Source organism: Mustela erminea, chromosome 7 (assembly GCF_009829155.1).
Source record: "Mustela erminea isolate mMusErm1 chromosome 7, mMusErm1.Pri, whole genome shotgun sequence".
Classification (NCBI taxonomy): Eukaryota; Metazoa; Chordata; class Mammalia; order Carnivora; family Mustelidae; genus Mustela; species Mustela erminea.
This window is the reverse complement of record NC_045620.1, coordinates 66,195,184-66,210,838: the sequence shown is the minus strand read 5'-3', so window position 1 is coordinate 66,210,838 and position 15,655 is coordinate 66,195,184. Positions and strand designations below refer to the sequence as shown.

The 15,655-nt window shown below is 49.6% G+C and overlaps 1 protein-coding gene across 4 annotated transcripts in view; it reads right to left on the bottom strand.

Annotated features, from left to right (window-relative positions):
• Positions 1 to 1,427: 1,427 nt before the first annotated feature.
• The window catches only part of LOC116595512 (metal transporter CNNM4), a 57,127-nt gene continuing 42,899 nt past the window's right edge, over positions 1,428 to 15,655 (bottom strand). For 2 of the 4 annotated variants that reach the window (XM_032351942.1, XM_032351943.1), the window contains exons 2-8: positions 9,408 to 9,551; positions 8,272 to 8,421; positions 7,748 to 7,917; positions 7,451 to 7,547; positions 7,086 to 7,219; positions 6,500 to 6,638; positions 1,428 to 2,987 (exon numbers count right to left, since the gene is read on the bottom strand). In XM_032351942.1, coding sequence (XP_032207833.1) covers positions 2,923 to 2,987; positions 6,500 to 6,638; positions 7,086 to 7,219; positions 7,451 to 7,547; positions 7,748 to 7,917; positions 8,272 to 8,421; positions 9,408 to 9,551 — 899 coding nt within the window. In that variant the 3' untranslated portion in view covers positions 1,428 to 2,922. Of the gene's footprint in view, positions 2,988 to 3,558; positions 3,659 to 6,499; positions 6,639 to 7,085; positions 7,220 to 7,450; positions 7,616 to 7,747; positions 7,918 to 8,271; positions 8,422 to 9,407; positions 9,552 to 15,655 lie in introns of those variants that run through there. The other 2 variants (XR_004287727.1, XM_032351944.1) reach the window with 2 other exon arrangements.

Here is a 15,655-nt window from a genome sequence, read left to right as displayed (position 1 = left end):
TCTGGTTCTCCCTCTAACTCTACCCACTCCCATGTTCTCTCACTCTCAAATAAATAAAATCTTTTTAAAAAATTAACAACTTTTGCTATATAAAAGATCCTGTTATAGGATGAAAAAGAAAGAAAAGCTATAGACTGAGAGAAAATATTTGCAAGCCAAAAACCCAACAAAGGACTATATAAAGAACTCTCAAAACAACAGTAAAAGACCATACAATCCAACCAGAAATGGGTGAAAAACAAGTTATTTCACACAAGCAGCATATGAAAAGATCTCCATCAGCCCTTATGTTAATACAACTGGAAACCACAATGAGATCTCACTATACACCTACCAGAATGGCTAAAAATAAACGATGACAACATCAAATGCTGGTGAGGATTTAGAGGAACTGGCTCACTCACACGTCACTGGTGGGAATACAAAATCGTATAGCTAAAGGCAGTGTGGTGGTCTCTTTAAAAAAAATCAACCATGCAATGACCACACAACCTTGTAACTGTATTACTGGACATTTTCCTCAGAAAGCCAACGTTAACACGAAAACCTGTAAGGAATGTTCGTAGCAGCTTTATTTGGAATAGCCACCCAGATGTCCTTCAACGGGACAGTGAGCATACCAAGGAATACTACGCAGCAATCAAAGGGAACGAACTACTGACACACACAACAACCTGGAACCATCTCTGGAATATTCTGCAGAGTGAAAAAAAGCCAATCCCGAACTGGTGACTGGTGGGTCACACACTGTATACAATGTTGTTGAAATGACAAAATCTTAGATTAGTGGTTGCCAGGGATTGGGGATGGAGGCCGAGCGGGTGGCTGGGGCTCTAACGGGGAGCTCCGAGACCGTTGTGGTGGTGGGACAGCTCTACTGAGAGTGCAGTGGCAGCTACACAAATCTACCCAGGAGGACAGAGAACGATTCCTCACACTTGGCCAGTGTCAGCTTCGTGGTGTTGATACTGTGTTCTAACTGTGCAAGAATAAGCATGGAGGAAAACTGGGTGAAGGGTCCCTCCTGCTTGCAACTTCTTCCAAATCTGTAATTGTTTCAAAACAAGTCAGAAAAGAGTAAGCAGTAACTCGAAATGCAACTTGGTATCCTAGATTGGATCCTGCAACGAAAAAAGGACATTACTAGAGAAACTGGTAAGATCCAATGAACTCTGTAATTCAGTTCACAGGTTTGTACCGATGTTAATTTTTTTTAGTTCTGATAGATGTACCAGGTTATGTAAGATGTTAACATTTAGGGAAGCTGAGTGAAGGGTAGATGGAACTCTTCACTCTTATGTATAATAAAATTGTTTCAGGAGTGCCTGGCCAGCTCAGTCAGTAGAGCACACGACTCTTGATCTCAGGGTTGGGAGTTCAAGCCCCACACTGGGTGTGCAGGTGACTTAAGAGAAAGAAAAAAAAAGTATAGTTGTTTTTTTGTTTTAATTAAAATTGTTTGAAAAAATAAAATCCTGATCCTCAGATTAACCAAATCAGGCTCCCTCAAAGAGGGAGCCCCAGCTATCAGGTATCAGTATTTTTCAATTTGCCAGGTGATTCTAACATGCAGCTCAAGTTAAGAACCACTGTTCTGGAGAGAGATGATCATAAAACATGTTTCCCACCTGGGTTTGCTCTTAGAATTCCTTGAGAAGTTTCTAAGTGAGCATGCCATTGTTCTTTGGCCTTCATTCCCACTGGTCCCAGATAAGGGACCCGAATTCCTCTGAGAAGCCTCTAGAAGTCCTCCTCCCTCCCTATCCAATCTGCAACGCTATGTCTCTGTGACGCCCCAGTTTCTACACAGTTGAAGAACTGCAGGAGGTAAAAATGGGTAAGCCAGAAAGAAAACATAAATGCCTTCTTGTTCCCAATCCTCTAAAACCCTGTAGCTAAGAACAGCAAAAAAAAGCAAAGAGCTGAAATGTTACAGATACAAGAAAAACCGATGGGGTTTTTTTGTTTTTAAAGGGGATGAGGCTCTACCTGCTCCACAACCAACCCTTCCCCTCCTTGCTGCTCTCCATGCAGATGGCAGCCACCCAGCGCTCCATGGAGGCCTAGGAAGGAGGAACAAAGTAGGCCTAACGGTTGGCTATACTCCCCGGGATCCAGCAACTGAGAGAGGGTTAGGAGCAGCACACCCCGTCCTCCCACGTGTGACTTCTCTTCTTCAAACACAGAAAGTGACAATACTGTTAGTGGCAACTAAGTAAGACAGGCAGAGAAGCAGAAGGAGCAGGCCTCCTCAGTGCCACTGGGGGCCAGCTTGCTCGCTTGGGGCTCTGAGCGCAGAGCTCAGAGAAGCAACCTCCACAGGAGGGAGCAAGGCAGTGGGACATACTGGTGGGTCACTGAGCTTTGAGGTTTGGCACATGGGACAGGCTGGGGCACGTGCTTGGAAACATGGCATTGTAAGGGAAGCCAAATAGTTCACTGTGGCCAAGGATGTGAACCCCCAGCCCAAACTAGTGCCCCTGGTTTGCTCAGAAAGTGCTGCCGGCAGCAGAAGGCTGGCAAATTAAAGGCGAAGTGAGTACAGGTCACAGCCATATCAAGGCAGTAATCGTGCACTCACATCATGGCTTGGCCCAAAGAGGTATAAATACACTGCACTGTCATGGGGAGAAGGCTGTGTCCTGGGGACCAGAGAGGATGGTGTCCTTTTCATTCCCATTCAGAAGCAGGCCTGGAGGGCTGCGCCCCAACTGACCCCCATTTCCTAAAGGAGGGCAGGACTGCTGAAGTCTCCCGGCACTTAAGTCTGGTTCTGAGGACAGCCTAGGACCCACATCTATAAGGGCCATCTAAAACGTGGCCTGGAGGGGATGGGGACAGGCTGACAGGAAGCTACTCCTCGGCTCTCCAGTTCCCCACGTGCTTGTCCATTCCCCAGACCTGGGGCTGCCTGGCAAGCAGTTAAACCCCTGGGTTCCGCCCAGGGCTCTCCTCCGCTGGAAGGCCGGGTCTGCTGTGGTGCGGCCCTAGGGGAGAGAGGAAAAGGAGAATTAATATCAAAACCAGTGAAGGGAGCAGATCCCATCCAAACCAAGTATCAAAATTCTCTTCAGGACAGGAAGGGGCTGGCAAGGCGGAGGAGCCACAGGACACCTCAGTGCCAAGGCAGAGCTGGGAGTGAGCAGGTAGGAAAGTGGGCAGGCTAACTCCACCCCCCAAAAGAAAACCACTGGGAGGAGGAGGGCTACATCGGCGAGAGAGGTGGGAAAGCAGGCCGGGGGTTTCTGCTCACAGCAGGCCATAAGGCTGGGTGAAAGAAGCCTGCCAGGGACACGAAAGGCCCTGCCCCAAAGGAAGCTGGGAAAAGCCCTGCCCCGAAGGAAGCTGTAGTTTCCACCACTGAGCAGGTTCTTTCATGACCCCGCCTGTCTTTCAGCAAATGAGAAGGAAAGCAGCAATGAAGGACAGGAAGGGCCCCTCACCACCCACCCCGGGAGAAACACCTCCCTGTCTGGGGGCAGCAGTGTCCAGGGCCCCTCCCGACAGCTACAGGGATGGGGAAGGAAAGCAAAGGAAAGGGAAAGGGAAGATATTTACCTTGGGTGTTTTCTGAAAACAAAAAATGCTCACTAGTCCACAGTCAATTATCAACTGCAGTTTCCAAATGTGCCAAAGAGGGAAAGGTCTACGGGGAAGGCTAGAGAGAGCAGAGGGGAGAGAGACAAGAGGAGACCAGCTGTGCAGCTGCGCCGGAAGGGCAGCTCGGCTTGGGCAACCCCGCAGGCTGCTGCAGAGGGGCAGGCGGGGGCCGGACAGGTGTGTCCCTTGTGGCCCGAGGCTCGGAACCAGAGGAAGCAGGTAGCGCAGCATCTGGAGTGGACTCTCCCTTGGAAATCAGCTCTGGGAATGGTCATTGTGCAGGAGCTATGCTGAGTCTGACATGATGGGCCAGGGGTCCAGGAACCTTCTGCAAAGGGCCTACATTTTTAGGTTTTGTAGGTCTCCATCCCTGTGGCAACAAGTCCGCTCCACAGCTGCAGCCAAAGGCAGCTATTATAGAATCCATAAACAACTGGCCAGTCTGCCCATCCCTGCTGCAGGAGTTAAAAATTTCCCAAGCATCTCAATAAAGGCATTTCTCTGCCAGCAAATCCGGTGCCCAAGTCAATCAGGGGTGGTTCCGACCCACAGCGTTCCTGGCGATATCACAAGGGCAGCGGCATGAAGCCCTCCTGGGGGCAGCAGGGGCCACCAACCACAGATGAGCCACTGACATGAAGACCCTCTCAGCGGCGGCCACCGAGCACAGATGAGCCGCAGCAGGGCCTCAGAGGGCTGAGGCGGGGAGGGGGAGGACGGCAGGCCAGCCACGTGGGGGACAAATATCCGGTCTCGAATGGGGGAAAACCAACATCCTGACAAAAGAATGAGATGGCAGTGCACTACGCTCAGCATAATGGCCTCGGATAAACTTCACTGGCGAGGACACCACTGACCCCGTGCAAAGCGGGTAAGCCGTTGCAGAGAGGCAAAGGACCCACAGGGCCACTGCAGGTCACGCGTCTCCCCCCGCCTCCCGACAGCAGAGCGCTCCCATGAAATCCTGTGCAAGCTAGCACGGCATAAAGCAAAGAAACAATGAGCATTTCATAAAGCAAAACTCCTCTTTGGAGTTCTTTCAGTTAGTGAAAATGGGCACAAACCTAAGTCTTTTGTAAAAGCAAAGTGGTGTAAAGAGAGCTTTAGGGGACACCTGTGTTTCCTCAGAGAACTGCCCAATGAACAGCTGAAGCCCAAAAAGAACCTTAAAAAACTGCGTGTATAATAAAGGACGAAATGAAGGAAAAAACCATCATTCTTAGATTTTAAGTGTACACCTTGAATAGAACACATACAGTCTGAATAAGCAGATGAAGGCAGAAAAGATTCACACTGGAAAAAAACAAAACCGGGGCGTCTGGGTGGCTCAGTGGGTTAAAGCCTCTGCCTTTGGCTCAGGTCATGATCACAGGGTCCTGGGATGGAGCCCTGCATCGGGCTCTCTGCTCGGCAAGGAGCCTGCTTCTTCCTCTCTCTGCCTGCCTCTCTGCCTACTTGTGATCTCGGTCTGTCAAATAAATAAATAAAATCTTTAAAAAAAGAAAGAAAGAAAAAAACAAAACAAAACACTCACATTTTGAAAAAACAAAAATATACTGACTTTTGAGACCCAAGTCTAAAGTGATGGTGTATAAGTGGCATCTCACAACAAAACATCACAGCAGGTAAATACAGACCCGTGATCAGTCCTAAAACACAGAACACCCCTTCTTAGTACACACTCACTGAGAAGGCCCAGATCCGAGCTGGAGCAGCGTGCCTCAAGCTGGGACCCCCTTTCGCCAGCGCACAGAGATGGAGCGCTCAGGAGCTGAGCCACTCACGGGCCTGCGGCGGGGTTCCTGTCCCTCGCACCTGCGTATCTCCTCTCAGAAAGCAGGCATCACAAAAACACGTTCGTGTTCTCAAGGGTGGGTCTAAGTAACCAAACCCGATGTCTGTGTCCCCGTGACACACCAACGCCCAGAGGCCAAGGGCATGCACAGGATCCAAGCCAGGGTGCCCAGGTCTCTCTCTGCTCCTTATTCTTCATCTGTAAAATGGGTCTAACAACTACCACCTCTGAAAATGGAGAAGTTGTCTTAGACGAGTGAGGACGAGCAAAGCTCCTAGCGTGTTGCCAGGGAGAGCTAGTGTTCAAGAGAGCTCGGTGTCCCCACTTCAGAGTGCCCAGGGCAGCTGGCAGCCTGCAGCTCCTTCCACAGCCTCTCTGGAAGCCCTAGCCACTCCCCCAGGACCACCCAGCCTTCAAGTGAATCTCTGACCCCAACTTAGAAGCTCAATCAGAATAAAAGTACCTTCCTGAGTAACAAGGCAACCTGAACTTTTTAGCACTCCTAGCCAAAGCCCACTCTCCACAGGCTCCTTTTTATTTTCCCTCCTTATAATCTACAAGGCAGGGTTTGCTAGTCCATGCCTCACCCCACATTACAAAGTCTATGTCTTCCAAAGTGGTATCTGGCTCACAGTGGAGCCCGAGATGTGAGGGACAGGCCTTATGTGTTAGCTTGACCTGACCAAACACCTCAGCTGCTGCCCTTCTCAGCTCCTGGGATGGTGTCCGCCAGCCAGCCACCTTCAGAGCCGGGCCCACTGGTGACCTACCCCCAAACCTAACTGACCAAGACTGTCTGAACTTGATCTTATTCCCATTCAGTACCTGTTCCCTAACTAAGGCAACCCATCCTAACAGTCCTCCAGAGAAAATGCTGACTGAACATACTTTAAATGCCAGCTGGTCTGTGGTGCAGTGTCACCGAAGCTACTAAGAACGATGAAAAGAGAAAAAGGAAAGGATGGGCAGAAAAGGGGACAAGGAAAGAGAAACACAAGGCAGAGTGGGGGCAGACTGAGTGTGTGTGGGAGCGGCAAGGAGCGGCAAAGGACATGCCTGCCCTCTGGGCTGCCATACCGAGGGATGTGGCCTTGCGGGGCTCACCTGCTGCTGTGGCTGTCTTGTCCCCAAGGAGCCTGGTCTGGCTTCCTGGGATGACCTGGAGGTCTGTGTTCTCCGGGGACTGTGGCAGGCTCTGGGCTCGGGTAGCCAGGAGTGCATTGAGGTACTGCAGCCGCGTGACCTGGAGAACAGAAAGCATTCCCAGGCAGGTGCAACTCGCGAAGCCAGGCGGAGAAAGTGAGGTCCAGGAAGGTCACATGTCTCCCTCCTGCCCATAAGCACCAGAACTAGGTGGGAGCATCACATTCGGCAGGATCAAGAAAAAAAGAAGAGCTTCAAGCCAGCTAAGGGCAGAGATGAGCAATCGAGCAGTGTCTTCAAGATCTCAAAAGGAAACTGGGTGCACAGTCCTGGCGATGGGACTAGACTGCCAGAAGTCAGAGGGACTTCCTGGAGCCAAGGATGTCTGTCCTTCAGGGCAAGTAACAAGGTCTTGCTCTGGCAAGTCTCAGAAAGACTCAAGCAGAATTTACTCTTAATCCATACAAACTTGTAGCTGGCTGGTTTAGCCCCTTAGGCACACAAAGCTGGCTAATAGCCAGCACCAATGAGCAGCCCAGACAGTCACCTTAATGAGCTGCAGGTCAGAGAGGGCCCTCACGGTGTAGTCAGGACAGTATGCAGACAAGCAGGCACCATCGGCTGGCTCGGGCGGCAGGTCGTGGCGGAGGGACCGGAGCGAGGACACCGGGGACTGGTGAACTAGCAGAAGGAACAATCAGTGACGTCTCTGGTGGGGACAACTGCACCGTCTCCAAGATCCACCCCACAGATCCCTCTGGGAGGAAACACGGCTACAAGCACAGAAAAGGAGGGCAAGCAACAGAGACAGCCCCAAAACAAACACTGCCCCCTCCCTCGATACAGCCCAGACAGGAGAAAAGCCAGCCCAGAGTCCTGGGTCCTGGGAAGCCAGGAAGGGCTGCAGCTTACCCGAGGATGGTGATGTCAGGGCAGACACTCCGTAGTAGGTGAAGGCCCCATTCTCGAACTTCAGGCCCTCTTTCCCGATCTCCACCTCAACCCTGCCCTGGGAGGTGTAGGGAGAGGGAGGAAGGAGGGGCAGGGAGAGAAACAGATGTGGACAGATTACCTTGCCTGCCAGAAGAGAGCACAAGGAGAAAGCACCAACCCCAGTTATCCAGGGGGTGTGGATGGAGATGATCCCCCCTCTCAGACCCTCCCTACTTTCTGAGCAAGTGGGGGGCTCCCACATGGGCTGGCAGTTACCTGCAGGATGAGAATGAAGTAGTCCACTGGCTGGCTGCGCTGGTACAGGTAATGGTGAGCAGCTAGACGGTTGCTCTCATCAAACCTCACTTCCTGGTTGACGCTGGGATGCTTCAGCAGGTGCAGCAGGACCTTCTCGGAGATCCGCAAGGGGCTGAACACATCCACCTCTGCCCCACGGTGGAAAAAAGGGACAGTGTCCATTGGGCCCAGAGTGGCCTGCATGACTACACCCGACTCCTGCTGCCCCAAGCCAAGTCACCTCTCCAACACAAGAGTACTGGGCAGGCCACACTCCCTCAGGCCAAGGCTAGCTCCTGCTAGCCTAGCTCCTGCTCTCAGCCCTGTCATGAGGAGCTGACCCCTCAGATGCCTGGAGACGCTGGCGGGGCTAGACAGAAGCAAAGAAGTTCTCCAGGATACTCTCCTCCTTATTGGGAATGAGGGCCCTCGGTGTCTGCCCTCGGGGCCTCCTGACCCACTGGACGTGAGCAAGAAAGCAAAGGCTAACCCTTCACCCTCACCTTGGGACAGGAATTGCTGGGTGGCCAAGAGCAGCTGAGGTGAGATCTTCACTTTATATTCATCATCAGACACCTTGAACAGGGAGAAGTCCTCTTTCCGCCTGAGAGGGGCACTCAGAGGAGCAGGCTTCTTCCTCACGGCAGCGTCTCCTAGGATGGTGAGAAGGCCCACTGAGGCACAGTGTCCCTCCAATCAGCATGACCAAACGAAGGCATGGTGCCAAGGCTGGGGGTTCTCAGTAGGGGAGGCGGCAGCATCAGAGCCCAGGGATACAGCCTCGGCATGCTGCCTTGCTGGGGCCCGGCGGCCACTCCCAGCACGGAACAAACCTGGCATTCACGACAGAGGGCACAGGCCTTTACTCTAGCTATAACCTGAGGAAGTACGGGAAGGGACTGCTCCTCTCCTCGGAGCTGGGAAGGTAAACACTGACAAGACAGCAGGGCTGCTTTAGAAAGAGCCACAGTTGGTCAAGAGAAACCATGTCTTTGCAGATTATAGGGGCTACACAGCAGCAGGTAACCTGATGTCCCCATGCCTATGGCAGTCTGAGGAGCCAAACTCAAGAGGCTGCATTTTGGGGACAGACTCTGAGCAAAGCAATTACTTGACAGTAAACAGAGGTGGGGGGGGGGGGTTCTGTCCCAAGAGTGCACGTAAGGCCTGGGCCATCAAGCACGGGCTCTGTGTCTGCCCTGCAGACCTTAGCCATCTTCCTAAGAGGCAGGTACCTCTAAGGCACAATCACAGGCCCCAGGATGTTCGGTTTTGTTAAGACCATCTCAGCAGTAAAGAATGGAATTCTTTGAGGAGAGGCTTCTGCAATGTAGGAAAGAACATGAGAAAGCCAAAAGGCCAAGAAGATGAGAGCCTGGGAAAGGCCCATAAAGGGCAGAGGCCCCACCCACCAGGCCACTGCGGCTCCGCCTCCAGGCACAGGTCGGGGGCCCTCCAGCTAGGAGGCCATGCTGGCCCCCTCCCTCGAATGACTGGCTAGGTAACAGCTGAGACTGGAGATCCAGCCTTATTTCAACAACACGGAGACCTACTGTCCTCTGAGGTTGATGAACACCACACATCTCAGCAGGCTTGACAGACCAGTTGAGATGGAACAACGCCAGGAATCAAGACTCACGGTAGTCCTCAGACTCGTCCAGGATCTCAGACTTAATGATCTCCTCAATGACGTCCTCCAGGGTGACCAGGCCTAGCACCTCGTAGAAGGGGTCACCTTCACCCTCGTTGTTCACCTTCTGCACGATGGCCAGGTGGGACTTCCCTGGGGGAGAAGACGCTCAGATTACAGCTGGCCGGGGGGGCCTCCCATTTTGCTTAGTCCTGCCTGATATGAGCTCATCAGAATGACAGAAGCTGATGTCTGTGTTCCCACAAGGTCCCACAAGGTACCAGGCACTAGTGAGATTCTCCCTAAGTTCTTACCTAAGACTCTCAACACACTCATGAGGATGAGCTTCCCTTTACACACAAGGACCCTCCATCTCAGGCACTGTGGTCAGCTGCACAAGGCCACCCAGGCAAGGACAGCGCCACGTCAGCCTGGGTCCACAGGAACGCGATTTAGGTAAGGATGGTCCGACCAACCAGATGAGGGAGGGCTGCACGCACAAGGGCACTGACTCCAGAAGCATGGGCTCCCCTGGGACGGCCTAAATTGGGTGCAGGGGCAGAGGGGCCACCCAGTGACTCTTCTGGGGAAGTTTCCCCAGTTCTGAAAGCTGTCCTTTATTTCCAGAAGCCTAGGTCTATGCAAGTCATCCAGGGGAAGACGACAAATGGTGAGCGACCAGTAAGAGCCCAGATGGTGTGGGAAGAAGAGCTGCAGCCTGGAGCTGTTCACGTTCCCCTCCTTCAGGTGAGCTTCCTGTTTGTTTCCTTGTCTGATAAAGAAAGAGAAGTCTGAACAAAAGCCCAAGCTTCAGAGTGCTGGGGAATGTTGTGAAAACTTCAAGAACTGACTTTGCTTCTCATCTATAAAACTTTATACCCGCCCAAAAGAAACAGAATGGAAACCACATAGCAATTTTAAATTTCTGAGTAGCCACATTAAAAAAAAAAAAGACACAAGTGAAATTAACAACATACTGTAATTAACTCCGTATAGCCCTCAATATCATTATAACATGCAATCGATATAAAAATATTAGAACAGGGGCTCCTGGGTGGCTCAGTCAGTTAAGCATCCAATTCTTGACTGATTTCAGCAGCTCTGTTCATTATCTTAGAGTTGCAAGATCAAGCCCCACATCAGGTTCCACACTCAGTATGGGGTCTGCTTGAGATTCTCTTGCCTCTTCCCCTCCCCCTCCACTCTCTCTCTCTCCCTCTCTCAAATAAATAAAATCTAAAAAAATTAAAAATATTAAAACAGGGGCAGCTACCTGGCTCAGTTGGTAGAGCATGCAACTCTTGATCTTGGGGTTGTAAGTTCAAGCCCCATATTGGATATAGAGATTACTTATAAATAAAATCTTTAAAAAATTAATTTAAAAAATTTTTAAATTTTGGGGCGCATGGGTGGCTCAGTTGGTTAAGCAACTGCCTTCAGCTCAGGTCATGATCCTGGAGTCCCGGGATGGAGCCCCACATAGGGCTCCCAGTTCCACGGGGAGTCTGCTTCGCCCTCTGACCTTCTCCTCGCTCATGCTCTCTCTCGCTGTCTCTCTCTCTCAAATAAATAAATAAAAATAAAATATTAGGAGCGCCTGGATGGTTCAGTGGGTTAAAGCCTCTGCCTTCGGCTCAGGTCATGGTCCCAGAGGCCTGGGATCAAGCCCCGAATCGGGCTGTCTGCTCAGCAGGGAGCCTGCTTTCCTTCCTCTCTCTGCCTGCCTCTCTGCCTGCTTGTGATCTCTGTCAAATAAATAAATAAATAAATAGATAGATAAAATAAAATATTTAAAAAACCTTAAATTTAAACATATATTCCTTTTTTGTACTGTCTTTGAAGTCTGGTGTGTGTTAGGCACTGCTAGCACATCTCAGTTCAGCCCAGCTACCTTTTAACCCCATGTGGGCAGTGGCTGCTCAAAGGAGTTGTGCAGGTCTAGGATATGAACTCTGAGAAACTCATCTCAGCCATGCCCTTCATTATTAATGAAAAAGGTTTTGGGTAAAAGGAAGCCTGGTATCTGCTTCAAGAATCTTTTGGTAGGGGCACCTGGGTAGCTCAGTGGGTTAAAGCCTCTGCCTTCGGCTCAGGTCATGATCCCAGGGTTCTGGGATCAAGCCCTACACCGGGCTCTCTGCTCCGTGGGGACCCTGCTTCCTCTTCTCTCTCTCTGCCTGCCTCTCTGCCTACTTATGATCTCTGTCTGTCAAATAAATAAATAAAATCTTAAAAAAAAAAAATCTTTTGGTAAAGCGAAAAGTCAAGTTCACTTCTTTGGGTCAATTATACTTTATATAGGTTGGGTTTAGTTACGGTGTACTGAACTTGAGTTCAGAAACATAGCCTCTTGAAGTCTATCTGGCACGCTCTGCCTCATTCTTTCAACATCCACGCCCCATGCCCCAGCATCAGGTGCAGAAACACCTCTGCTCCAAATTAGATACAATGAAAATGTCCAGTCAACCAAAAGCTATTATTATTAATAGACCACTGGCCAAATGATCAAGAAAGGAATGAGGGAGGGGTGCCTGGCTGGCTCAGTTGGTGGAGCATGCAACTCTTGATCTCAGGGTCATGAGTTCTAGCCCCATGCTGGGTGTAGGGATGACTTAAAAATAAAATCTTAGGGGTGCCTGGGTGGCTCAGTAGATTGGGCCTCTGCCTTTGGCTCAGGTCATGATCTTGGGGTCCTGGGATCAAGCCCCATATCTGGCTCTCTGCTCAGCGGGGAACCTGCATCCCCCCCTCTCTCTGCCTGCCTCTCTGCCTACTTGTGATTTCTCTGTCAAATAAATAAATAAATCTTAAATATTTAAAAAATAAATAAAGTCTTTAAAAAAAAAAAGGAATGAGGCTCTAGAAAAGAAAAAGAAAACATTTAATGTATTTCATCAAATTGAAGATGCTGTCAATTGTGAGGCACATCCTGACTGCAGAAATGCTGAAATGCAAAGAGCAACACACTCTGAACTGAAGAAATGTGGCACAAATGTGCCTACTGAGTGTTGGCCACTAAGTGCTGTATTCACTTAACAACTTACTGGGAAGAGAGTATTATTCCCATTTACAGTCTGCCGAGAAAACTGAGGCTAAGAGAGCTTCAGTGACTCACCAAAGTGCAAAACCGAGATTTGAACCCAGGCAACAGGCTCCTGAAATGTGTTTTTTCTTTTCTACGATTTTATTTATATTTTATTTATTTATTTGGTAGAGAGAGAGAAAGAGACCATGAGCAGGAGGGAGCAAGGGAGTAAGGGGAGGAGAAGCAGCCCAAACTAGGCAGGGACCTCCCCCAACACAAGACTGGATCCCAAGGCCCTGGGATCATGACCTGAGCTGAAGCAGACGCTTAACTAAGCCACCCAGGTGCCCTGAATCCATTCTCTTAACCATCATATTTAACTCATGTTCACTGGAGAACAACAGACCAAATCTTAGGAGACCCTCCCTTCTGGGTGAGTTACATTGGGCTAGGGAACTGTCTCCAGCCCAGAGGCCCTTCTAAAGAAAGCACTGTTCTTCAGGATGCTCTAACATGTTCAGACAAAAATTAAAGGCAGAAATAACCGCACTGTCTTCCACCTTTCCAGGAGAAAAAGGCCAGGGGTCCCCAAGAACTACCTGCTCATTCCTGCTGAGACAGAAGTACTAAATGAAGAACAGCAGCATTTCCAGATGCTTCCCACTCCTGGGTATCTGTGCTGGGAATGGCTCACACAGGCAGATGCGGCATCACTTCTGTGAGGACCAAGCCGACCCGCCATGTGATACTAATCTGTCAGACTGGATGAGGAAGGCCGAAGCTCAACATACAATTTTGGTCAGAATCTGGGAACCAAAGCAGGTTCTAGATGACCGTCTAAGGGCAGAGAGAATCCGTTTCAGCTGCATTCTTCCAGAATGCCAGCCCCTCAAGCAGGTTACCCTTAGAAGAAACTAACTTCTCCCCTGCTTTCAAACGTTTGTAAAACAGGCACAAGTCTCTCAGTGACCTGCCGCATGGGGTGAATGGATAACAGACGAAAGCAGAGCCCCTCAAAGATCCCCCGACACAGTGGCCATGTGATTTCATCTCAAGACAGAATGTCTGAGGGGTCGAGACGGCAACCATGAAAAAGCAGAAGGGCTACACAAAGAACAGGCAGCTGGAGGGATTAAAATTTATTTCTCATCTGACGGGATACAATGCTCTGAAAACACACAGGCCCCTGGCTGGCTGACTGGAAACACCACAGGCCCCAGGACAGGTGCCTACAGCTCTCCCGGAGCACAGAGCCTCAGGTTAAGGGGCAGATGGTGCATCTTAACAGCATCAACCAGAAAGCCCTGAAAAAGCTCTACAGAGCTTTAATTCTAGTTAGCAGGCTCAAATGTACTCCCAAATTACACAGATGCTATAGAACTCTTCCACAATGCCTAATTTCTAGGATATTTGTAAAAATGCAGATGGAGTTTAAATTCCTCTGCCTTTCTTTCATTAATTTATTTATTTGAGAGACAGTGAGAGAGAGAAAGCACAAGCAGGGGGAAGGAGGGAGGGAGAAGCAGACTCCCCACTGAGCAGGGAGCCTGATACAGGGCTCGATCCCAGGCCCCCAAGATCATGTCCTGAGCCAAAGGCAGATGCTTCACCTACTGAGCCACCCAGGTGCCCCCCCATGTCCTTTAATTTTTTTTTTTTTTTTTTTTTTAAGATTTGACAGAGACAGCGGGAGAGGGAACACAATAAAGAAACTGTCAGAACACATCCCGGGAGAAAAGTGCTAGGTTAACATTCCTCACAGCAGGTCTGACTCTTTTCAGAATAGCAGGGATCCTTTGGTTTCTGACAATTAATCTGATCTCAGGTGGTTTAAAGCAGAGATTCTGAAAGCAGAATGCATCCTAATTCCTCCTTTGGTTGACTGTCCTTAAATATTCTCATGGTGGGCTGACAAAGACAGCAGGATTAACAGCTTTAAAGAAAACACACTTTATTTACTGTAGCTCCAGAGTATGCACTCTTCCTGATAATGTTTGCCCAAAATATTCCATATCATCTCAGGCCTGCACACTAAGAGGCGCCTCACCAGAGAAGGGGCCTTTCCCAGACTACAGAGTTCTAAAAGAGACAGTAGTCTGAAGGGATGAAAGGCACAGGCCCTGGAATGATAGCTGCCAAGATGCCAAGACTCCAGTTTCAGGAAACTTAGAGGGCACCACCAACTCACACACTTGGCAGAGAGACGGGAAGGGAATAGATTTCTCAAACCTCAGGCGCCATAAAGGCTGCAATATCCCCTTTGTTCATAAGCAGAATGAAGAAAGGGGTTAGGCTAAAAAGGACTTTAATGAGGAAAAACTGGTACCTGCCAAAGGAGTGCACTGCAAAGAGAAGCAGAGAAAGGCTCCAGGATGTCAGAGGAAAGACAAAGCCAATCTGCCCCTGAAAATGACCCTCACTTGTCAGAGGGGGAGAAAGGTGAAAACTGACGAGCTCCTCATTCAACCCCCGGGTTCCCCAGAGCTGCTCCAAGGGCACCCACCATCCCAGAACAAAAGGAGCCTAGAGGGTGGGCCTTCTCTCCCAACTGGCTCCAACTTGCCCATCTTAAACCGAAGAGCAAAGTGCCCCCCTTCAGCTGACCTCTCTCATGTTCTCTCTCTCAAATTAAAAAAAAAAAAAACCCACTTAAAAAAAAGAGAGAGAAAGAGGCCCTGACAGATCTTCCTCATAGTCAGAAAAGGGAAGTTTAAAAAACAAACAAACAAACAAACAAAAAAACCCACAAAAGACAAAGCAGAGACTAAATCAGCATCCATAAAGTTGTTTCTGATTAAATCAAAGTGAAAGTGTCTTCCACAGTTGCAGAAAATCAGGTATCATTCCTTCTTCTGTTACCAGCAAGGCAGCAGCCCACAAAAGACCTTAATAATGATCCTTGAAACGTCACAGGCCCAGCTAATTTGATGTTATGTGTGCAGGTGAAAGCGACCAGGTGTCTACAGACCATCCTTTTTTCTGTTCTTTTAGTTTCTACTTACGAATTTAGACCTCTTACAAAGCCAAAGCCCACAAAAATGACTTTGAAGGAAAAAAACTGGTGGGTTAGGGTCAAGTGGACCTAGCTCCCCAAGTTAGGCCTACCAGGGAAAGCGGAATTTTGCTTTCTACGGCGCTCTGAACGACAGTGTTTGAATATTTCAAAAGAGTCACTGAGAGATGTGAGGCCAGCATCTAAGTACTCAGAGGGACCTCGGTAAGGATAAGACCC